A 26057-nucleotide genomic window follows, 5' to 3' on the forward strand; every position below is an offset into this window, starting at 1 on the left:
TGACCTATAGCTGTCTAACTAGTGTCATGTCTGATCTGTGACCTGTCTATACGCTAACCTGTCCATTTGCTGACCTGTCCATTCGCTGACCTGTCCATTTGCTGACCTGTCTATTTGCTGATCTGTCCATTCGCTGACCTGTCTTATCCGTGACCTGATTGGTCCGTGATTACATGTTGTTCAATATCTATATCGTCCTGTATGTCTATGTTTTCTGAGATTATTAATCTTAAAACTGATTAAGAAATATAAGATGCAAATAAAAAACTTCAACTATATATTAATTAAATCATACATGATAACAGTGAATTCAAAGATCAAAATATAGATATATTGATTAAAAAGGAAACTATTATTTCTGAACTGTGAATTTATATGATTTTAGCCGATCAATTGGCATATAAATAATTCAGCTAGAATAGACATGACAGTATATTTCATTACAACAAATCTATAACATTTTAAAAGAATGGTATCAAACTTTAAAGGAAAATGAACAACCCAAATTAATAAACACAATCTACACTCAACATCTCATGCAGTGAATTCAATAAAAACTAAACTCTGGAAGAAACTGCATGGACACGCCATCTGGCGGATTAATCACGTGACACTTAATCGAAGACCTGCACAGTAATTCCCGGCACTCCGTGCGGTCGTCTGTTCTTCCGGTAGCTCTTTGCCAATTTCTTCACGCACAATAAATGCTTCTGGAAATGATCGAGTCCCACACCGATTATTTCTAGAAACATATCGATTTCTATCGATTGTATCGATAAAATTGTTGGCCACGAACTTATCAACATTCACTTGTGATTTGAGTGCATTACAATATATATTGTTTGCATTCCTCAATTAGTCTGAATTGAGTCTGTTTGGTTGTTCATTTATTCTTTAAGCAAAATGGCTCAACAGAAATAATATGTAGCAATACACGTACAAAAAGCATTAAAGTATATTAGGTACGAAATCACAACAATTAAGGTATCTGATTCCTCATGTTTTGTTTTTCATCGCGCAATTGATCATTATATTAAAAATGAATATGATTTTATCTATTAAACCATCACAGAAAGATTAATATTTCATAATTACACAACATTCAGAAAGAAAATCCATTTGAAATTATAGAAACAAACAAGTTTTTGGGTAAGCTTTTTTTTGTGCGGAATGTTTTTTTAGACGAAGATGTAGGAAACAAGCAAAATTATGAATTTTCAATATACTTTTTAATATTTTACTTTAATCATTATTCGCATCTTTAACATTTGATAGATTTGTAACATATTCTACAGGTTCTGTGTGACATAAACAAAATTAAATCTCGTGGGAGTTGTAAGACGTTTGGTATAAATTCATGCAAATATATATGAAATATCTGAATTTTTAAAACCCAAATTTTTCGAGCATTTCACATTTCAATCCGTATATATATATCACTATAAATTTGGTATCACTGACTCCCATGTTTTATTATTTCAAAAAAATATCTAATACATCCTAGAAGGGGGTATTTGATAATTGTCAGTGTGTGGAGTAGTTATCTAAAGTGTTTAGATTTACAGTTTGACCTGTCCTTTAAAACAGCTAAGTTCAGATTGGAGGGAGGGGGGGGGGTAGGAGGGGGGAGCAAGAGAAGTCATAAAGTTTATAAGCAGATTGAATTTTATGATGAGTAGTGGGGTAGCTTGGTGGAAGTGAGTTTAGTTTAATTTGTTAATTTGATAATTTAACGTACGTGGAATTGTAATTGGGATTCTTTTTTTATCTTATATTTCATTTCATTCATTTATTTTACTTTCATTTGGAATTCTTTTTGTGTTTCAATACGAAGATAAATATGATAAAACGCTACTTGAATATTAATATTGAAAAAGAATAACTCGGAAAAGCTACAGTAGATATACTCATTATGTTTACACAATCAAAAAATATGTAGAAAGTTTGCTATGCGAAAAAAGAAATTTTTATATTTCGGTTAGTTAGGGATGTATGCGTCACCATGCTACTTTCAGATAGTAGATTAACCTTGAATTCTAATTGCAAAAATGTAAAACCGACACACTTAAATACTGAATGATAAACATCCAGTTATCTGGTTTATTGTACATATACATTTGCATTAAAGATAAACTCGCACCTGACATTTAAATCTGTCACGTGACTCCACAAAGGTTACGAGAAATAGTCGGGCCAGGAAGATAGAAAGGCTAGAACCGCCATGTTGAAATGTGAAGTTTGGTAAGTTACGTACGACATGCCTATGAATTGTTATGTTTTTGGATAGTGTATGTGTTCATGCTTATTGGTTGACTGCACTAGGAGCTAAATAACACACAAAGGTTAACCTGTTGTATACTATATTATGTAGACATGTACTTGTATTTTCATTAATTATTCTACATATGGGCGTAGTCAAGAAGCTAACACACCCTCCCTTTTTTTTGTTTAAGAGAGTAATTTTATAGCATTGAATGATTTATATTTGACGTCGTCGTGTCAATAACTGCCGTCAGGTGAGCGACAAATTGAATAACGTGTTATCGCGTTATGATAATTTGTCTGCTCACCTGACGGCAGTTATTGACAGAACGACGTCAAAAATAAATCATTTAATGCTTATATTTACATTCCTTTACTGAAGAAATTAATTATTTACTTAAATAAATCGATATAAATTGCAAATAACGGAAGGAGTAAATTAGTAACAGCAAGAACAGCTGCTTTATAAAACCGGTTTAAACTGGTTATCTAATAGACTGTTGAGATGAGATCGACGAGCATGAAAATATAATCCATGAAAAATAACTTACAATTTTGCTTTTAATAATAAAGTCAATTTTTCGAAGAATAACTGTAAAACATTGTGTTTTGACAACATTTATAAAATATATTTTTTCACCGATAACATAGAAATCACTGTTTGATAACTACCTAAGTAAATTACTTGTAAATTCATACGCAGTGAATTGGTGTTGCATTTAGAGGCATTTAAACATCACTGAATTTAATGGAAAAACATGATAGTAGAATGTAAATATATCCAATTGCACGGGTACTTGAAGTTATTGTAAATATATTGTATGTGCATTATAAAAAAGGAGATGCACGTACAACATATTAACAATAATTGTCAGTGTCCGTGTCAAATTGTTCATACTTTTTATACTACAGGGTGTTAGTTTACTTTTTCCCGGTTAAAACTTTTAAAGACACCACTCTTCACTCTGGTTGATATTAAATATTATTATTGAGTGTCACACAGACGAGCCTTTACCGTGTATCAACAACACAATTCATAGAACACCAACTTTACAGGGAGCTTTTTTTCTTACAGATTTTGTTAATCAAAGCAATACACTGTGGCTGACCATGGACCCTCGGAGGAGTGCCCAGGACGTGTTACGGTGTGACCTGTGCGAGACTCCTGTCCCCCCTTACTTCTGTGATCTCTGTCACGTCAACCTCTGTAAGAAATGCGCCGGGGAACATCTCCTGGACGAAACCAAAGAACACAAGGTGGTGCCCATCAAACAGCGAAGATCTACATCCAATTTCCATGAATGTCAAAAACATACCCCAAAACAAAGCGAACTTTACTGTGAACAATGTAACATTCCTATCTGTGTACAGTGTGTCTCATCTGGTGAACATTTAGGTCATAAGGTAGTTGGTTTTACAGAAAAATTACGATTCAAAAATGAAATCCTTCTAAACGATTTGCAAGAATTAGAGAAATCCATTTATCCAAAGTATCAAGCATTAGCAGAAATAACCACAGTTCATAAAGTTGAACTAAAAAAAAACTCCCAGAAATTGACATCAGCAATTGACAAACATGGAGAAGTCTGGCACAGAGAAATAGACACCATTATACAGAAACTGAAATCTGATCTTGATGAAATGGACGCCAAACACCTGGCTGTCTTAAATAAAGGAGAACATGAAATCACACACATCATTTCTAAAATTACACAGAGCATTGCCAATCTGAAAAAGTTACTGGACTCCAATGATGTCAGCCGTGTCACTGCCTACAAATCCAGAAATGCTGAATACAGAAGATTGCCTCCTAAACTCACAGTTTCTCTACCAAACTTCACTCCTCAAAAAATTAACTCGGAACAACTTTACCAACAATTTGGTTCCCTGTCAGCATTCTCCATTACAACAGAGGAACATGGCTACACCATGGAAACCTCAGAAGCTGGATCCTCTACTCTCAAACCACTGCTTGATGAGCCACGGATCATCTCTACCTTACAGACACAGTATGGACGTCCTAATTATCTAACCAGTGTTACTTGTCACAGTGATGAAGAAATCTGGACATGTAGTTATAATAATAAGATGATGAGTCTCTACAACCTGCAGGGGGAACTAGTGAAGTCATTACAAACTAAGTCAGGGAACGGTCCACGGGACATAGCAGTGACAAGGAGTGGGGATCTAGTTTATACTGATTACTTTGATAGAACTGTGAACATAGTGAAGAATACACAGATACAGAGAGTGATCAGACTACAGTGGTGGAGACCTCGCAGTGTATGTAGTACCTCCTCTGATGACCTCCTGGTTGTCATGGATAGTATTGATGATAAACAAACAAAAGTGGGGTGTTACTCTGGCTCCGCAGAGAAACAAAGTATTCATTATGATGACAAAGGACAACCTCTCTATTCATCTGGTGACTTTAAATACATCAGTGAGAACAGGAACCAAGATATCTGTGTGTCAGACCGTGGAGCCCGTGCAGTAGTGGTGGTCAATCAGGCCGGGAAACTCCGGTTTACCTACACTGGTCCTCCCTCTACTACCAAGGGACCATTCTATCCAGCCGGCATCACAACAGACAGCCAGGGTCGGATCCTGACAGCAGACCATAACAACCACGGTATCCACATCCTGGATCAGGACGGACAGTTCCTCCGCTACATTGACAACTGTCATTTACAGATTCCATGGGGTTCATGTGTGGACACCAGAGACAACCTCTTTGTGATTGAGTACCTCACATGTAAAGTGAAGAAAATACAATATCTGATGTAAACAAACTGTGTTTGATATTTGTAATATAGTTCGAAACATATTGTTTACTTCATATACATGTGTATAAACTGTGTGAACAAACTGTAATATATATAATATATATATAACTGTATAATATATGTAACAAACTGTGTGTATGTATTATATGTAAACAAACTGTGTGTATGTATTATAAGTAAACCCACTGTGTTTGTGTATGATATGTAAACAAACTGTGTGTTTGTGAATGTATTATATGAAAACAAACTATGTGTGTGTATTGTATTTGTAAACAAACTGTGTGCAGTGGTGTCGGAAGCAAATTGAAAGTTGGGGGGGGGGGGGGCTAGACTTATCCTCAGAAATCTTGACAAGCAAAAAAAAAAAACACCTAATTCCCAAAATCATCAAATCCTCATCCGTGAGGGTTGGGGGGGGGGGGGTGGGGGGGGTGGGGGGGGGGAAGTTTACCTATAGTTTCAAAAAAAATTCTTAACTACCAAATTTTTTTTTACCAAAATCTTGAAATTCCTAATCCGTGAAATCTTAACATCTCAATATTGCCAATATTTCCATCTTTTCAAGGAAATTTTAGGAACAAGTATTTTTCCTGCGAGAAAAAGTGGGGGGAGGGGGGTGAACCCTATGATGCTTTGTGCCTAATGGTTAGGTCTAACTTTGCAAAAAAGTGCCCCCCCCCTCCCCGGTTCCGACGCCTATGGTGTGTTTATATTATATGTAAACAAACTGTGTGTGTGTGTATTATATGTAAACAAACTGTGTATGTTTATATTATATGTAAACAAACTGTGTGTGTTTATATTATATGTAAACAAACTGTGTGTGTGTGTATTATATGTAAACAAACTGTGTGTGTGTATTATATGTAAACAAACTGTGTGTGTGTATTATATGTAAACAAACTGTGTGTGTGTATTATATGTAAACAAACTGTATGTTTGTATTAAATGTAAACAAACTGTGTGTATGTATTATATGTAAACAAACTGTGTGTATGTATTATATGTAAACAAACTGTGTGTATGTATTATATGTAAACAAACTGTGTGTATGTATTATATGTAAACAAACTGTGTGTGTGTATTATATGTAAACAAACTGTGTGTATGTATTATATGTAAACAAACTGTGTGTATGTATTATATGTAAACAAACTGTGTGTATGTATTATATGTAAACAAACTGTGTGTGTGTGTGTGTATTATATGTAAACAAACTGTGTGTGTGTATGTATTAAATGTAAACAAACTGTGTGTATGTATTATATGTAAACAAACTGTGTGTATGTATTATATGTAAACAAACTGTGTGTGTGTATTATATGTAAACAAACTGTGTGTATGTATTATATGTAAACAAACTGTGTGTATGTATTATATGTAAACAAACTGTGTGTATGTATTATATGTAAACAAACTGTGTGTGTGTATTATATGTAAACAAACTGTGTGTGTGTATGTATTAAATGTAAACAAACTGTGTGTATGTATTATATGTAAACAAACTGTGTGTGTGTGTATGTATTAAATGTAAACAAACTGTGTGTATGTATTATAATTATGTAAAAAATAAAATGTGTGTATGTATTATATGTAAAAAAAAACTGTGTGAATGTGTGTGTATTATATGTAAACAAACTGTGTGTGTATTATATATGTAAACAAACTGTGTGTATGTAGTTTATGTGAAAAAAAATGTGTGTATGTTTTATATGTAAACAAACTGTGTGAATGTATTACATATGTATACAAACTGTGTTTATGTATTATATATTAATAAACTGTGTGTATGTATCATATGTAAACAAACTGTGTATGTATTATATGTAAAAAAAATTAAGTGTATGTTTTATATATAAACAAACTGTATGTGTATTATATGTAAAAAAAAATGTGTGTATGTATTACATGTAAACAAACTGTGTGTGTGTGTGTGTGTGTGTATTATGTGTAAACAAACTGTGTGTATGTATTATATGTAAACAAACTGTGTGAATGTATTACATGTAAACAAACTGTGTGAATGTATAACATATAAACAAACTGTGTGTATGTATTACATGTAAACAAACTGTGTGAATGTATAACATGTAAACAAACTGTGTGTGTATCAGGCTTGGGGTAATGCTAAATGTAATGGTTATGCATTGCAATGCATTACATGTTTTCAAAGTAATGCTAGTAATGTGTAATGCCACAAAATTAGCATTACAAGTAATGGTAATGTAATTCATTACTTTCCAAAATCTAGTGTAATGCTGGCATTACATGGCATTACTTTGCATTACATTGCTTATTTATGCATGTTCACTTTAAAAAATGTGATGAATAAATGAATAGTTGAAATTGAATTTGACCAAATTTATTTTTTAAGAAGAAAGAAATAATTCTTGAAATAAAAATGTTTTAATTGTATTATTAAAAAAGATTTTTGAAAATTCATTTTTGAATTGTTAATATTACTAAATATAACAGCACAATTTCATAACATTTTTAAGAATGTTGTTATTAAAAGTTTTTAATCATTTAAACAATTTACTCCAATTAGTTTGCACTTCAATAAGAAACAGCACACTCTGCCCCCAGGGTAATCTAAGTTTCAAAACAATCTATTGTTATAAGAAGTGCTAAACACTCCAATCCCTTCCCTTCGCTATGTCCTAATAGAATAGGAGACAGACATGCATCTTTAAAAGCAAAATAAATGCACTGTCCATCCATGATGAAAATCAATATCACTTCCAATATTATAACCCATTTGAAAATAATTTTACTTACTTATTCTCTCTCTCTCTCTCTCTCTCTCTCTCTCTCTCTCTCTCTCTCTCTTGTATATTAAGTACACTGTACATTAGTTTGGACTGATAGAAAATACAAGATTCATATCCTAAGATAAAGATTGTCAAACAGTACTTTTCAGTCCAAGCTTCGACTGCTCCTGTAAAACATTTATTTAGTATAGCTGGAGAGATTTTCAAACTAACAGGATGCAGTTAAAAGATGAACCTTTTGAAACTTTGATCAAAAAGTGCAACAGCAATCTTTTGTCTTAAAGTGTTCTCAGTAGAAAGAAATACGATTCAAATACAGTATCTTAAGAAATATAACTGGGAAAAACCATCTGTTTAAGAATTAATACAATTAAGTGTCCAAAACTATAAAGATTTGTGTAATCTTGGGAAATATCTCTATTTAGCTTTTGATAACCGCAACATTATTCCATAAATTGTTTTTTGTTATGCATGTAATTCTGTGTCTCTATTTCGTATCCTACATTGTATCATGCCAAATGTCTATAAATATCATTTTACTTATGTAACATGTTGTTCATAATGCCACAAGATGATTATATATTGAGCAAATAAAGAATGACTCTTGTATAGTCATTGAATTTGAACCTGATACTGAGCATGAACCTCTAGATATGTTAAAGAGTGTTTTATATTTGAAACATTTGCAAAAACTTTTTATTAGCTTTGCTTTTTTAAAACAAAGTAATGGTAATGGTAATGCATTACTTTACTCATGTAATGGTTATGTAATGCATTACTTCAAGAAAATCAAGTAATGGTAATGGTAATTTAATGCCCAAATTCATGAAGTAATGGTAATGTAATACATTACTTTACAATGTAATTCGCCCCAAGCCTGGTGTGTATGTATTTATTGTGTGTAAAAAAATTGTGTGAATGTATTATATGTAAACAAACTGTGTGTTTTATATGTAAACAGAAATTATTACAAATGCATTACACAAATATTTTTTTGTAAACTAAAAATGATGATAATTCTGTTATAGAAAACTTTCACATGAAATTCGTTCATTAAATGATGAAATTGTTGGTGTACACAGAAAAACTTCTAATATCAATTGCAGAGCAGAACTAGGTAGACTACCTTAATGGACAAGAATATATTTGACAAGCATAAAGTTTGGAACCATATTCCATGTACAGTATTAACTTTGAAAATACACCAGCTTGTGTTTAAAATGTAAGCAGTTCATCCAAATTCATGGACAAATAGCAGGTTTTCCATTATATCAACAATTTAGGGTTTACATTTATTATTGACAAAGGAAGTTCAATAAAACCTCTTCCATCAAATCTGAGTGTATATTTTTAGCCTAGCGACGACCGACTTCATCTATAAATAAATGTCACATGATATCTAAATCCTGTTCTACCTGTTCCCGCCAATATACTGCACCAAATGTTATATGTTCAATACCTGGACACTTTTCAATTCGATGTCCAAACAGACACATCGTTTGAAAATCCTGATGAAATTCATTTTGTCTGTCTTGGGGGAAGCTGTCCCTGTAAGACATTTTAATAACTGTAATTGTGTAATTGCTTTATGTTAAATAATTATGTATTTGGATATTATAAAATTTATAATGAATTATTACAGGTTTTTGTGTAACTTATAATTATACTGAATGAAGTGAACCTTTGACCAAATCACGTTGTGTGAGTTATTTTCTACCGAAACCGGCTACAAGAATACAAGTATATATGTACATGAAGCATTGTATCTTATCAATGTATAAAGTTTAATTCCTCCGCTTGAATCTAGTGTATTATATGTAAACAAAGTGGGTGTATGTTGAAACAAATTGTTAATTTTTGGTGTGAGTAAAATAAATTTAATTAAACTGATTCACTCAAATGAGCAAACTCAATGTTCCATTGTCGTTTGATGCTGTTATGAATTATGCAAAAAAATATTTCTACTATGATCAGTTTTATTGTTTTGGAATGGTTAATATTTAGAGACGTTCATGAGCTGACATTAAATTAGAACAACATTGTAATTTTAAAAAACTTTTACCAAGGATCTTATGTGTATACATCTTCTTAGACAGCTTCTATCAGACCCTGGGACGTAACATTTTTCAAAAGTTTTACAAGATATGTTTCTTTCAATGGCTCTTCGAATATCGTTAGACGCACATGCAAAGAGGAATAACTCTATTCTTTGAAACACCTCGTCTAATTCAATTCATGCACTTTTAGACAGGTGTCCTATAGTAATACCACCTTACCTACTGCACGTTGACGTTTCAATTTTAAAAAAAAAAATATAATTTTATTTATTTATTCATAATTCTTTCATTTATAAAACTGATTATCAACAAAGGTAGTAACACGAAAGCAATTGTAAATCATTAAAGCAATATGAGCTGCATTAGGCATGTTGAATTTTTTTTTTACTAAAATATTCTTTTCTACTAAAATGACAAAAATGTCATGGTTTTTAAATTTCTGTTAGCCATATTTTTGTTGAAAAGGCCGCTAAGAAGCCTTATTTGGAGCAAAATTGAATATATTGTCGTCCTGTACAAAAATTGATTTGCTATATATTCCTTAGAAGAGAAATATTTCCTTTGACAAAATGTAATGATTTTTTCAAATCTTATGCATCATAAAAGTTTAAGTTACATGCAGACTTTTAAAACATACTAGGTGGTTTTTGCAGCAAAATAAATTTCTAAAAAAATACAGCTCAAATTGCTTTAAACATGTAAAAAAAAAATGGATACTTTTATTAACTTTCTCCTCCTCTTCTAAGAATTGTCTCTCCAGATATTTTTGCAACATAATAGTTTGGACGAAACAAAAGTTAGAAGCCTTTAATGCAAGTCTTTCAGACTATAGTGTTCTTCAACTCCTATAGGAGTTAACTGTCTCAGCGAGTTTGTAATAACATTTAGGACAAAAATTGTCATTACTTTTTAGAGAATTAACAGCGCTAGCGTTCTTTCCCTGTCTCTTTGAGGGCATACACCCGGTATATATAATGGGGTACAACTTTGTAGTTATCTGAAGACATGTCTCGATTAAAACAAAACAGTTTAAGTACTAGTAATCAAGCCATCCATTCAGAAAGCATTTTTATGGACATACAGAATGTATTTTTAAACATCAATAAATAAAAAAATAAATAAATAAATAAAGCAGATACAAATCCAACTCGCATGACGGATTGTTAAACATAAAAAGTAACGATCCACACTACATAGTATGTGTATCGTACCTGTACTGTATATGAATTGAACAAACAGGGGGACGATTGAATGAGCAACATCAAACCATTGGCAACCAGAATATATGAAATTACTTGCACTAAAGAAAACTCGCTCCAAAGGAAGGTTCTATTTCTATATCAACCACTTATTTCCAATGCATCATGATCAGATGACCTTTTATGACCTAGCTGTCTAATTCGTGTCATGTCTGATCTGTGTGTCATGTTGTAGATTTTGAATTTACTGGGTGGGTGTAAATACAAAATTTACAACATGACAAAAAAAGTTGTCATGTTGTAAATTTTGTATTTACACCCACCCAGTAAATTCAAAATTTACAACATGACATGTGACCTGTCCATTTTCTGACCTGTCCATTTTCTGACCTGTCCATTCGCCGACCTGTCCATTTTCTGACCTGTCCATTCGCCGACCTGTCCATTTTCTGACCTGTCCATTCGCTGACCTGTCTTATCCGTGACCTGTTTGGTCGGTGATTACATGTTGTTCAATATTTATATCGTCTGTCTATCCTGTATGTCTATGTTTTCTTAGATTATTAATCTTAAAACTGGTTAGGAAATATAAGATGCAAATAACAAACTTCAACTATATATTGATTAAATCATGCATGATAACAGTGAATTCAAAGGTCAAAATCAAGATATTGATAAAAAGGAAACTATCGTTTCTGAATTGTGAATTTATATGATTTAATCCGATCAATTGGCATATAAATAATTCAGCTAGAATAGACTTGACAGTATATTTCATTACAACGAATCTATAACATTTCAAAAAAATGATATCAAACTTTAAAGGAAAATGAACGACACAAATCAATAAACACAACAGAAACTCAACATTTCATGCAGTGAATTCAATTAAAACTAAACTCTGGAAGAAACTCCATGGACACGCCATCTGACGGATTAATCACGTGACACTTAATCGAACACCTGCACAGTAATTCCCGGCACTCCGTGCGGTCGTCTATTCTTCCGGTAGCGCTTTGCCAATTTCTTCACGCATAGTAAATGTTTCTGGAAATGATCGAGTCCCACCCCGCTTGTTTGTAAAAAGTCCTTCACAGACAAATTCTGATTCCCTCCCGTTTCCCTTGAGTCACGTGTTGTTGATGTGATCGCCGTTGAGTTTGTTGTAGACGATTTCCCGCGGTTTTTGCGTCGATTTCCTATGGATTTTGATCCAATTGTTTGTGCGTCTAAATCGGATTTAGATTTCAGTTTTGGATCGAATAATAGTTTTCGTAAGTCCTGGTATTCTTGCTCTTTTTCTTCATGCTCGAAAGATGTTCTATTTGTATCCAACGACAAAATGGCGTACCCTGGTCGCGCTTTGATCGTTTTATTACTCCCAAAATCTTCCACTGACTTAATGAAGTTCTGCTGGGGCGAGTTTCCGCGCTGGAGAGCGCGTGCCTGTTCCCTCAGAGACTTCCTCTCCTGGGGTGTCGGAATGATTTTATCCATCATTCGCTGTTCACGCGTGGGAGGTAATCTGAACAGCCAGGAGGGGATGTACGCCCTCCGTCCTGCTACCTGAGTTGGTGATTGTCTCTCCTCCGGTTGAGGTGAAGAGGCCATAATTATTCATTAGAGAACTGCTCCAGTCGAAAAAGGTTGCCGCTTTATTTAATTAATCCTTCAACTTATAAACGGATTATTTAATTTGTTAGATCTCCGTGAAAGTATTTGGCGACATCGTCGATCAAAAGGTGTTCCCGTAGAGTTGTTGAGGCAGCTTGTGTTTGGGCGCTTGACTCCAAAAAGCGGATAGATGATTATGCAGCTGAAGTATCCCGTGTAAGGTCCTTGGAATTTCACCTTTAAAATGTCCTCATTAGAAATACAAAAAACTGACCAAATTAAAGTTCATAACAAGTTTTCTATCGGCTTTTCATATTCCAAACACAACTGGGTCCTTGAGAGAATGAATAAAATTGATATGTGAAAAATATTAATTCCTTATTCCTTATAATTCAGAATAACAAAACTGTTGTCTGCTCGAATATCCAAAATATTCCCTTTCTCTTATATATACAACTTATTTAGCGCATACCACTGTATCTTAGAAGTTCGGGCCTCACATAATCAGCGGAGGCTTTCACTTTCTACCAGAACCAATGCAAGTTTTTTTTAAATATACAGATAGATCTATTTGTTCATGATATGCTTAAACAAACTCTAGCCTTCGATTTTTGCGCTACCTTCCCCCAATTCATTTTCCAATAACGGGCTTTGATCGCTGGCAAAATTCTAAAAACAGCGGGTGTTACTATATTTACAGTAAGATATTGGTTATTTAATAAACAATTGCTTGGAGTTCTAATACACACATATGTTTGCTTGCGTCTGGTATTTAATTTTATCTGTAATCCAACAAGTCGCTCTTTATGCAGGCAGGTTCTATAATCCCTGGGTCTACTGTGGATTTAAAAGTTTATCAGATCATGGTTGTGTATTGAAATCGAAAGGTTCTGGAATGACACCGGCCATGTTTACCTATACACACTGTGTTTGATTAGTTTTGATTTTCATGGCTAAATAAAGAAAAAAATGTGATCATCACAGATTGCTGTTTAATTTTCTGCCTTGCCTTGAAACAGCTAGCTGTAGTAGATCGAGGTTTATAAACTGGACAATATGCCACATGCTTACTGATTTCAGATCCCGACAATGTGTCTATAGTAAATAAATACACATTAAATATCACTTTTAAAAAATCCAAATTTAATAGTTATATCTACTTAAATATATATACTGGTTTGTCTTTGTTTGAAATGAAACATTGAAACGACTTTTTATTATATTTTGAATTATGTTGTTTTTTTTAGATCTGATTTGTGTGATAACGTTATTGTATAGAAAAGCCAATATTGATTGATATCATGTTCTGATGGAAATAAATAATTAGATATTCGAAATCAATGTCTCTATTGTCCTGTTGCACTCCCTTCTGCAAATTAAAACATCTCTCCATGAAGGAAAATCCGTATGATGATAATAATTAAACTTATTGTATATGAAGCTAATACCAGTCGGGTTCGAGATCTGTTTAATTATCACAACATCAACAACATGGAGAGACTGATTTTGCAGTCGGACTGGGATGAAGTTTTAAAGTATGCATATTTTGAAACATCGTGAGAAATGTTACGTTTTCTTTCATTTTTACGAAAGCTTTTTAGTCTTTGACTGATATATTTGATCAATATTTCCATGGATTGTGTATTTGCAAAGTTATTTCCATTTTTACAATTCTGTGGAGTGTGGCTGAATTTCAAATTCGCTTAATCACTCTATTTTGTACTCGTCTGATAGGGCTCCTGATTATAAAGGCGTGGACCTGATCAGTCATATATTCTATTACTTTGCAAAGTCACGAAGAACAGCTTTTTGAACGTATTGATTTTAAATGCATTATTATATTCAGGGAAAAGGAAGAAAAGACATGGGTATCGTACAAACAAGGGGGTAAGTGTCAGCTAAGTTAATGTTTTTATTTATAACAGTTTAATATGTTTTAGGGTGAGACCTTTTGGAGGGCAAAATGATTTAAACACAACTGCATTTTTATTGTCACTTTCAAATAACATTATAATTATTATATTCATTTATTATAACGTAATTTAATTCTGGTTGTAAGGCAGCATTTGATTGGATAGAAAAATGTAGTTATATTTGTATATCCTGGTTTGCATGTCACAAGACACGTCACAATGCACCAATGTCAAAAACGTACTAATCCGCTTGACATTACATTTGAATTTTGAACAGATTAATATCATTTTTAAAAGTAAAACACCCTCAATTTGTACAGTAAATAACAGAAAATTAAATTATATGGTATGAACTCAATGTCTACCCGGTTATACGAGTATAACCTGGGTTGGAGCAATTTACGCTCTTTTATCATCCGCTTCGCGGATTATTAAGCGTAAACTGCCCCAACACAGGTTATACTTGTATAACTGGGTAGACATTGAGTTCATTTCTTATATATTAATATATCTTCATTTGAAAAGTGTAAAGTTGGATCCTTCTTTCTATTCATAAAAGATGTGAACTAAGTCAACATTTTGATGTCATATCTAGATTAATATAATATCTTTGTAAGATATATGTATGTACATGCAATGGGTCCACAGACTAAGCTAGTGCCAGTAGGAAGGTAGCAGTACTGAGCCTTTTATAAGCACTTTACGAGGCTCCATGATTGAATTATGAATTACTTTTTTCCTTTGTCACAGTGCAGCGATCCATTCACGGAAGTTTGCGGAATCAGGGCGTGTCGACCAGTGGAGTGCCCTATGTGACAGGAAGTGATGGTTTTACAGTCCAAGAAGTCACCAAGGTGATCTGGTGCTTATTGTATAAAATGAGCATAGAATAAGAGTCGGTTAAGCTATTTTTTCGTACATGTGATATGCACAGGCGGTACACAAAATTTACCGTTTTTTCATCCCCATTTATGGAATCATGGTAGGACATAAAAATTCACAGAAATTGAAAATTTGTACAGTATTTTGAATTTTTCACTAAATGTAGCCATTTTCCTCTAATTCTTGCTAGCGAGACACTGGATTTTGTTTAAGAAGGAAGAAATTAATCTAGGGCATATTTACCTCTGATAGTCCATAGTTTTTCCTATGAGAAAAATTTTGTATTGCAGTGAAAGAGTAATCAAAATGAGAGTTTATACGTTTTTCTCTGGACTTTGTTTTTATTATGTACATCATTCCTTCTATTTTTAGCGATCTATAACAGTATCATACACAGATGACTCGGTCAATCTCTCCAGGAAGTTTGTGGCTCCCTCTACATCATTCAAGTCCATCCACAGTGAGAGGAAAAGTGTAAGTCAGGAACACAAAGTCTAAAATCTCATGAATCATAATGAAGGGCACTTGACCTAGGTTTATTTGTATGGGTAATACGGACAAAGACAGAATACAACTATTGTCTTAATATCCAGCTGCAGAAGGCAATATACCGACAACATTTCATCCAGTTTGTTCGATGATACCATTTTTTTAGGATTTCTTTTAGTAAACAATGAGTTTCAATCTACCAGTAACAAAACAATTATAAGGAAAGTTTAAAGGCTAAAGCAAAAAGAATTTTATTCTGCAGCTAATTTACCTAATTTTTGCAAGTTGCTGTGTGTTCATACCTGTAATACCTGTAATGACCCATACAAAAACAGAAATCTTTGGAACACTGCTTATAACCTCGACGTGACTATCAGTACTCTCAGTCCTTTGATTTGTTTGATATATTAGGTGGTCAGCCTGGATGTGACAGGAGGGGGTTTGGGGGTGTCGGCAGACTCGGAGGGAAAGTTACGACTGTGGCAGACCGACACTGGGGAAGTCAGGGTACGTAATTGAAATAGGGAATGATTAATAACCTCTCTAAGTCCTTTGGCCCTTGGGTATGATGTCAATGATAAAATAGCATGCAAGAAGCAAAAAAAAGAAGAGAGAGGTTAAAGATATACTGTAGGTGTTTATTAATGTTGAGCATTTCTAATATTTTTCGAATAAACAACACACATATGATTTTACAACCTCTGATAATTTTAATTTTAAAGATTATCATGTTTTATTTCCTTTTGATATAATAACAGATTTCTGAACGAATTAATACATTTTTCTAATGATGCAATAATTTATTTAACACCCTCAGCGAGAACTGGTGGGTCACTGTGCCGATGTTTACACTTGTCGATTTTTCCCGTCGGGGATCGTAGTTCTGAGTGGAGGAGCGGACATGCAGCTGAAGATCTGGTCGGCCGAAACCGGCAAGTGTGCTGCCACCTTGATTGGCCATAGGGGAGGTAACTAAGGAATGGAGAGCACACTAGTTGTCTCTTTCTGTAGTCAAAGACATGATTCAGAAGTTTCTTATTACATTTTAATAGGAGAAACAATGCCATTTTAGATATTTAATTATACATAGATCTGTTATTAAGATTTCAATATATCTCTTAAGTAAGTTACAGATACATGTATAACATCTTTGAATTTTTCATTTTTTTTCTTTCAAATATTTTGCTGTTTTCAATACTAAGGAAATAGCCTCTTTCCAGAGGTTATAAAGACACATTAATCCTAGTATAAAATCTGGTTTTGAAATAAAAGAACCTGTAAAAAAAGTTCTCAATATTTTATTTTAATTAATAGTCATAGCAATTTATAAAAGTTTTTAATTTTTTTGTTGAAAATTTAAGTCAGAATATATTTACCATCTGTTGAGACAGTTTATCAGTGAATTCACAAGAAGACATCAATTTGGGATGCATTTTTTCCCCATATTTTGACCAGATTTTAGTCTATAATTTATGATTCTTTCATAGACATTCCATTATAAAAAAAAATTGCTGACAAAAATTTGCCTTCCCACACAAGTTGACAATTTATGTATACTTTCACTGCCTAAGTCTGCTTACAATGACAGTATATTCCATAACAAGAATACTGTGCTAACAACTCTGTACACTCATTGCCATCTCCATCAAACACTTTTTGTGTAGAGGTGCGATCAGAGAACAGTGCAAGGTTTCCTTGCAACTGAAAACAAATTCACAAACTCTGGTTTTTGTCCTGCACACAGATGGTATCTACAAATTCAACACTCTTTATCTTCTTGCAAAAAATGACAAAGCTATAATCAACCCGGTTGATATTTATCACTAATACTTACCATAATCTTCAAGCAATAAATGACTCAGCTATCATAGACCGTTGATAAATTCATTACTTTCTTCTAGCAATAAATAACTTTGCTATTTCAGCAAAAACAGCAATCAATGACTCAACAATTTCAGCAGTAACACTTATATCTTCCAGCAATCAACGATACAGCCATCGTGGACCGGGGAAGAAATGTGGTGTCCTGCGGTAGGGACGGGGCGGCTAGACTCTGGGACGTGGGTCAGCAGCAGTGTCTGGGGACATTCCAGGAGATCGGGGGAGAGGTCAACAGCTGTTGCCTTGGTGACGTCAGTGCTACCCTCAGTCTAGAGGCTGGGGACCAGCCAACCAGTGAGTGCACCAGTTTATTTCTTGTTGTGTTGAGATAGTTTAATCAGAGTGTCAAGTCTACAGTTTTGTTTTGTAGCAAGTTATGTCAGTGAGTTGATTGTTGATGTTTTACTGTAGGTGGTTGATTGTTGTTGTAATGTTGTATGTTGTTATATTGTTGTTGTTATATCGTATGTTGTTATATTGTATGTTGGTATATTGTGTGTTGTTATATTGTATGTTGTTATATTGTATGTTGTTATGTCGTTTGTTGTTATATTGTTTGTTGTTATTTCGTATGTTGTAACAGTTATATTGTATGTTGTTATATTGTATGTTGTTATATTGTATAATGTTATTCCGTATGATGTGATATTGTATGTTGTTTTACTGTAGGTGACAGAGAGGTGGGAACAGAGGGGAAGTTGCTGGTTCTCGGTTGTGAAAACTCCACAGTTCAAGGTTACGGGCTACAGATTCGGAAAAAGGTCAGAACTACACATCACTTATAAACTCTGAACTTAATGTGACCATTTTCATCAATCTCCCAGCAATCGAAATTTTGAAGCTAAAATATTTTGGTTTGTTTCTTTCATTAACAATAGTTTAAGGGAAGAGAATTGACGGTGATTAAAATTATAAGGTGGATCTGATGGGTAGATTGTTGACCACCCAGTAAACCTTGTCTAGTGTGACCACCCAGTAAATCTTGTCTAGTGTGAACACAGATACAGTGAGATATTGGATAGAGCAAAATTTTGTGGAGTCTCCAGCAAAATCCTAATAAATTCTTAAAGAATTTTATGTTTATAACAAACTCTGTTGAAACAGATATAGCAAATTGATTATTTGTCCCTGAAGAGGTGAAAAAATAACTACATCTACATCTTTTACAATGAATTGCTTTATAATGTTAAAAGTTAGCAATATTAAATAAAGTATTTGTTTGAATTAATTGATTTTCACCTAAATCATCCAAAATACAATCAGACATTGTTTCCAACTGAAGATGGTACTTTCTATAATAACATGAAAAAAATCTACTTGAGCTTTAAAGGGGCATGGTCACGATTTTGGCCAAATTTTATTTTTCTGTTTTTATTACTTACAATGCTCTAGAAATGCATTCCTATCGATCAAATGAAATTTGGGTGCCAGTCCATGAGCTTTAAGCAAGATACAGGGATCACAATTCTTTGTCATGTAAACAAGGCTCGTGCCCTGTTTTTGTTTACATAGGTTTAATATACCAGTAAAAATTCTTTCAAGCTGATTTGTCTATTTTTCTATTCATTTTAAGCATATTAAATAAACAGTTCCTAATGATTAACACATTCACTGTAGGTCTAAAACGGGAATTTTCACTTCAACATTCCAAATGTAAACAAAAGCTTTGTTTACATAGCGAAGAATTGTAAGCCCTGTAACTCGCTTATAACTCAACAAATGACACTCAAATTTTGGTTGCCTATTGAAAATGCCTTACTGAAGCATCATACACATTAAAATCGGAAAAATATTTTTTGACCAAAATCGTGACCCTTTAAAAGCTTATTTGCAAGTCTTAGTATAATAACAAATTTATTAATTGGATTTCAGGAATTACATACATACATGTAGTTAAGTAAATTGACTGGTCCCGATAACTTCACTATAACCAAGTTTGACTGTATTTTATTGTACACTAGGTGTTTGAGTTTCCCACCCATGGCCCGGTAAACACCTGTGCCTTTCTGTCTGAGGTGACAGCCGTCTGTGGGACACAGGACGGACACATCACTGTCCTGGATCTACGGAACATCAGGTGTGTGGTTCATACATATATATTTACATTTCACATATTTTTGGCTTGTAAAAGGTGTTGAAAGCTACGGCAGTTATAACACTGTAATGCACACAGGGTACTCAAAGGTTAAAATGACGAGTTTTCTTATGATGTCACAAACGTTAAACGCTGTAAAACGTCACAAGCGGAAATGAAAGTTAACGCTTGCGGTTGTTACACTGGCTCTTCCCTTAATCTGACCCTTAGGATAATATAGGAATTTTAAGGTATAAGTCACATTTGCAGACAAGGCAAGAAGTTGAAAAAATTTAAATATAAGCATTACCGGTAAATCATGGTTTTTTGAAAGATACAGTCTTATATTTGCATATCCGTTGTTCTTTCCCACTGTAAGTCCCTAGTACGGAGGAACTGCAATTATTTTTCTATAATCGCAATTGCTCTGTCTGTATACTATGACGTCATAAAGGTGTGACGTCATATACTTTTCCATGACGTTATATATTTAAACCACTATACGTTACATCATGTGTTTTTCAGTAGCGGTTTATTGAATTATACGTAATAATATAATCATTTTCTTTTACATATATTTATATACTCATGCATAATACAGTCAATAAAGCCTTTAATAGGATATGAAACCTTAATTAAGAAATCAATATTTGTCAATGATTCTTATTTCTAGCAAAAGAAAAAGAATATTAAGTTTGGAGAACAAATGTTGATTACTGTTATCTAGCAGTTATGAGTTATAATCTATAAATATTTATATTGTATTCACTTCAGAGTTCCTCTACAAGAATGGAAGGACAGTCGATCTGCCATCCTCTGTTTCTGTCCATACAAAGGTGGATTCTTCACAGGCACAGGTAAATCTTACCAATTAATTAGGCAGGTAAATTTTACTAAATAATTCGGCAGGTACTAAATCTTACTTATTATTCAGGCAGGTAAATCTAAAACAATTATGTGTTATGTTCAATCTCTATTTAGAGGAAATAAAGTATGAATGAACTAGTACATGTAATTAATTAGGCATGTTGATCTTACCAATTTATCAGGCAAGTAAATCGTACCAATTAATAAGACTGACAAATCTTACCTATTACTGAGTATTAGGCTGCATGGTAAATCTTACAATAGCAAATTTTATTTTCTGCCAAGACATCTGATTTATCCTGAGGCACTGTTGAGAGAAGTGGTGATTGTGGAGGGGGGCAATGAAAACATTTCTTTTGCCTGAATACTCAGTAAAAATGCATAGATTTTTTGTGATATATACAGTCAAACTTCATTATCACGATTTAGATGGGACTGTTTAAAAACTTCGAGATATCTGATTGGCTGCCAAAAGGGTACTATTTTCAAGATAGGAAGTTGTTGTTTTGCAGATCAGAGATATATTACTTGGATGTTGATTTTTGATAATAACAAAAATACCAGCTGTTGGACTAATTTTGCAATATGTTGCATATAGAGTAACACATTTCTCTGGATAGATAGTGTTTATCAATTCAGGGTTGACAAATGGATTATGGATAATGACCACACAAAAGGAAATACAGTTTGCTGTCACATTGACAGCTTTTCTCTTGATAGAAAAATTATTTTCGTTTTACTTGGAACAAAAGGAGCTGTTCCAGCTGTTAACCTTATTTTTTCATGTTCATCAGTTGTATTAGCTAATGTGATGAATTTTCACCATTTTACTTCTACCGGTACTCAACCTCAGGAGTAAATTAAACAATTGGTTGGTCTGTAAAGTAGCCAGCCTTAATTAGTTTTGCTTCGCTGTATTACTTCAGCTAGCTTTTTTAATCCATTTGTGGAGCTAAAACTAGTACATAATTTAGATGTAAATTACCCTGACAGAATAGGACCACATGTTTTATCATACAGTTAGATGTAGCTGTAATAAGATTGTGTACAGTTACAGACAGAATAGGACCACATGTTTTATCATACAGTTAGATGTAGCTGTAATAAGATTGTGTACTGTAACCCTGACAGACATGAATAGGACCACATGTTTTATCATACAGTTAGATGTATAGTCTGTCCCAAGATATTTTTGCTGCATATTTGAACGATTTTTAATAAAAATACACATACCTGTGACTGAAGTGCAATTAAAATCGATGGAAGGGAAAATTCCCAAGATAACTTCATTCACACATTATCATTTTTCCCTCGTAAAAATTCACAGGAACGAAAACAGATTTCCTACGGAGATTTATAATGGGGAATGTTGACATCTTTTCTCCATTCGGAAATACTCGGGACCCCTCGCGCAATTTTTCAACGTTATCATCCGGGCGTCTTCATCTCCTTGGCAATGGAAAAACCTCGTAGACTTTTTATTTTTAGCCGTGTACTGATACCCGACAAGCTAGAGGGGGCGTTTCAAAGGGGAAATCTTGGGATTTTTTCATACTATTGAATGAACATCGTCTGAACCAAGAGGTATTTATAAATATTGAATAATTTAAGAAAATATGCGGCAAAAATATCTTGGGACAGACTATAGCTGTAATAATATTGTGTACACTTACCCTGACAGACAGAATAGGACCACATGTTTTATCATACAGACATGTGAGGCACATACGTAAAGTCTAAATTTGGGATATCTTTGACAGCTTTTTATTCATGCAGCTGTTTGATAAATCAATACTAACAATTTGCATTGATTTTTTATTGTATATACATGTACATTTTGCTCGATTACTATTATAAATCTCAATTTTTTTGTTATTAACTTTTTCTGTTAAAAATAATTTATCTCAGACAATTGAGCATCATAAATTAGATTTATGTTCTAATGTCATGCTCTTAATTGATGACAGATCACCAGCTAACATTCTACTACACAACGCGGAATGACACCAAACGCCTGTTTATTTACAAATACATGTATTTACATTTTTCAGTAGCTTTACCTGTGATAACACTACGTATCGATTTTGTACCTTACAGTTCAATAAATTCAAATGACATATAATTTGGGTGCAAGTGGGGTTTACCTATTTATAGTCAAATATTTAATCGTACAACTGCTAAAAATTATATAAAAATAAGTAATAAAGAATCATTCTTTGATTATTATGAGGTTATAATTAGGTTGGGGCGTGGTCAAATCTATCATAAAGCCCTTCAGGCTTCATGCTCTGACCAAAATTATCACCTCATGATACTCAAAGAATGATTCCTTATTCCTAAAACAATGTAGTTCAGATACAGCATACATGGGAGATCACTAAGTTTTAAATTATTTTGATCCTCATGATTCGCTTTTTTGCGTAATTCTAGCAATAAGGTTGAAGAGAATCGCAATATAACTGCTATATACTTTTAGATTCATTAGTTGATAAATTCCTAGACTGATTGTTGATGTACTTGATTAGTTGATAAATACCTAGACTGATTGTTGATGTACTTGATTAGTTGATAAATACCTAGACTGATTGTTGATGTACTTGATTAGTTGATAAATACCTAGACTGGTTGTTGATGTACTTGAATAGTTGATAAATTCCTAGACTGATTGTTGATGTACTTGATTAGTTGATAAATACCTACAATGTAGACTGGTTGTTGATGTACTTGATTAGTTGATAAATTCCTAGACTGATTGTTGATGTACTTGATTAGTTGATAAATACCTAGACTGGTTGTTGATGTACTTGATTAGTTGATAAATTCCTAGACTGATTGTTGATGTACTTGATAAGTTGATAAATTCCTACAATGTAGACTGGTTGTTGATGTACTTGATTAGTTGATAAATTCCTAGACTGATTGTTGATGTACTTGATTAGTTGATAAATTCCTAGCCTGATTGTTGATGTACTTGATAAATTGATAAATTCCTAGACTGATTGTTGATGCATTTGATTAGTTGATAAATTCCTAGCCTGATTGTTGATGTACTTGATAAGTTGATAAATTCCAAGACTGATTGTTGATGTACTTGATTTTTTGTAGGTGATGGATCGTGCTTCTATGTGGATTCTCAGTTTCACGCTCGAGTGGAGCTAACAGGGTCAGACTGTGACCCTGTGTACGCAGTGAAGTGTGACGGAAGTGATGTGTACACGGCGTGTAGAGACAGTCACATCCGCAAATACAGTCTCGCCGTGTGCGGGGATTCACTTGTATAGATGCGCGCGCATACACCATCATAGGAGGAAATCCAAAGGGGTTTGGGGTCACCCCTATGGTCGAACTTTTAACAGACAGAGATCCCAGCCGTTAATCTCTTTGCTGAACCGTACCCGTATCCTCGAGGGCCGAATGGGTGAATTCTGTCAATTAGCCGCTCTATGTTAAGTCGGTACACTTAGCAGTGTACATTTGAATGTGTTTTTAAGATTGTCTACGATTTGATTGTCTGATGGACCACAATAGTGCAATGTTGGGACAAGAACGTGTAACATGGAATTGATCGGGACGTGTATCACGTGACCTGTACCCGACCAGACTGATGGCGGAGACTTTACTGACCAATTCCCGGCTGATTACAGTGGAGGAGGGTGATTTACTTTTACCCGTTTATCGTCTGTTGATTGCGCTGACCATTTGTTAACCCTGACTCATCAGGGAGAAAAGGACTGCGCACGCGAAACACTGCCCCGATTTGTTCTTTGTAATATTCATTGCTGTTTGTTAAGTTTACATTATATGAAGGGTGCATGTATTTCATTGTCATGTGTAAAATCTTTTATGATTTATGATAAAAGTTAACACAATGAATTGATTGTCTTTGATCTATATATCTTTATTTTATTGTTACACAGCCAGTTCTTGGACACCATATGTTAGATCTATATTTTGTACCTTCTTACAATATTTTAAAAAGAGTTACTAATAAGTCAAAATGTATCAGCTACATGTATATAATGTACCTATAGTGGATGTTGCACATCAGAAGGACATACTACCCACTGTTGAATATTTTAAACTCCCGTAATGGTTCTTTGATAACTTTCCTTTCACGACAGTCTGTCGGCTGTATTGTATTAATTATATACATGTATGCGTGTTTGTAACTCGTCAACCATTGCATGCCTTGATAATCCAAGTAGTTTGTCAAGAATCCACGCACCTGTATCACTCCAAAGTTCCAGGGGAAAATGTCTACAGTGTAGACAGTTTGTAATAAACTGATACCGGTAAGAAAAGATGTCAAAGGACTCTCTTCAGAATACACACAGAAGGGTTTCATTATGGTGTCCGGATACGGTCATTTGCAAAAGCTCGACCGCGCGCGCGCTTTGAAGAGATACCACGCCGTCACACAGCACGCCGGCGCGCAGTCACGATTTTGACGTGTTATCGTGTTTGCGTGTTGTGTAACATTGCGTAAGCTCGAAGGCGATTTTTGTGACTGAACTCATTCAAAATGCGCTATATTTTGCCCTATTTTGACACCACATGATATGTCCGTAAAGTGATCTTGATGTGTATGAAGAATTTTGATGTTGACATAGTGCATTGTTTACACTTATAAATATTCTTCTATATATATTTCTAACTTCAACATAACGAATGTTAATTCAGTCAACCTAACAATGTCGATGTTGACCTGTCTGCCAGTGATTGTCACATAGCTAATTATTAATGTTCGTTCAAACTCCTTGGAACGGAAATAGCCGAAGAGCTGTGCTACACAAATGGCTGGTTTCTACTTGAAATTATACTTTTACGTGTAGTGAGGGGTAATACAATACAGCTGTTGACTGGGATTCAGGCAAAAAAAAAATGTCATCGTCCTTCAGACAGAAATGTTGCCCGCGGTCGAGGACGACATTAATTTCTGTCTGAAGTTCACTATTCACACATATACTGTCAAGACTTATTATTACGCGTACTTTCTTACACAGTGCCTCATTAACAATTAGCTTTGACATTAAGATACAATATGATGTAATCCTTGAGACCAAGGAAGTATAACTGAATATACATACTTATACATGCACATCATACATCCACACAACCTCCTAATTTCGCTTGATTTATATTTATATGAATTATTTTCTTATCTTAAAATGGCAAGTACAATTTCCTTTTCTGTAAACTAAATAAAACCAAGTTAACCTAATATGTTTCTTTAAACAACATATTTTTTTTTCTCAAAGTATG

At 33.8% G+C, this 26057-nt stretch overlaps 3 protein-coding genes across 3 annotated transcripts; 2 read left to right on the forward strand and 1 right to left on the reverse strand.

Moving 5' to 3' along the window:
- The first annotated feature begins 2181 nt into the window (after positions 1-2181).
- Positions 2182-5320, forward strand: LOC128182893 (E3 ubiquitin-protein ligase TRIM71-like). The gene is made up of 2 exons (XM_052851664.1): positions 2182-2241; positions 3338-5320. Exon 2 carries the CDS (start codon positions 3373-3375, stop codon positions 5047-5049), a length of 1677 nt encoding a protein of 558 aa, XP_052707624.1. The 5' UTR covers positions 2182-2241; positions 3338-3372; the 3' UTR covers positions 5050-5320.
- A 5590-nt stretch (positions 5321-10910) lies between these two features.
- Positions 10911-13340, reverse strand: LOC128182901 (uncharacterized). Its single transcript, XM_052851677.1, has 2 exons — positions 11427-13340; positions 10911-11292 (listed from the first exon to the last, which is right to left on the reverse strand). Exon 1 carries the CDS (start codon positions 12684-12686, stop codon positions 12027-12029), a length of 660 nt encoding a protein of 219 aa, XP_052707637.1. The 5' UTR covers positions 12687-13340; the 3' UTR covers positions 10911-11292; positions 11427-12026.
- An 821-nt stretch (positions 13341-14161) lies between these two features.
- On the forward strand, positions 14162-24668 carry LOC128182896 (proteasomal ATPase-associated factor 1-like). The gene is made up of 11 exons (XM_052851667.1): positions 14162-14224; positions 14536-14576; positions 15353-15456; positions 15857-15958; positions 16385-16480; positions 16791-16941; positions 17954-18148; positions 18524-18615; positions 19816-19931; positions 20703-20785; positions 23901-24668. The coding sequence occupies exons 1-11, from the start codon at positions 14181-14183 to the stop codon at positions 24074-24076; spliced, it is 1200 nt and encodes a 399-aa protein (XP_052707627.1). The 5' UTR covers positions 14162-14180; the 3' UTR covers positions 24077-24668.
- Positions 24669-26057: the final 1389 nt, after the last annotated feature.

The sequence above is a fragment of the Crassostrea angulata genome, chromosome 5 (genome assembly GCF_025612915.1).
Source record: "Crassostrea angulata isolate pt1a10 chromosome 5, ASM2561291v2, whole genome shotgun sequence".
NCBI lineage: Eukaryota > Metazoa > Mollusca > Bivalvia > Ostreida > Ostreidae > Magallana > Magallana angulata.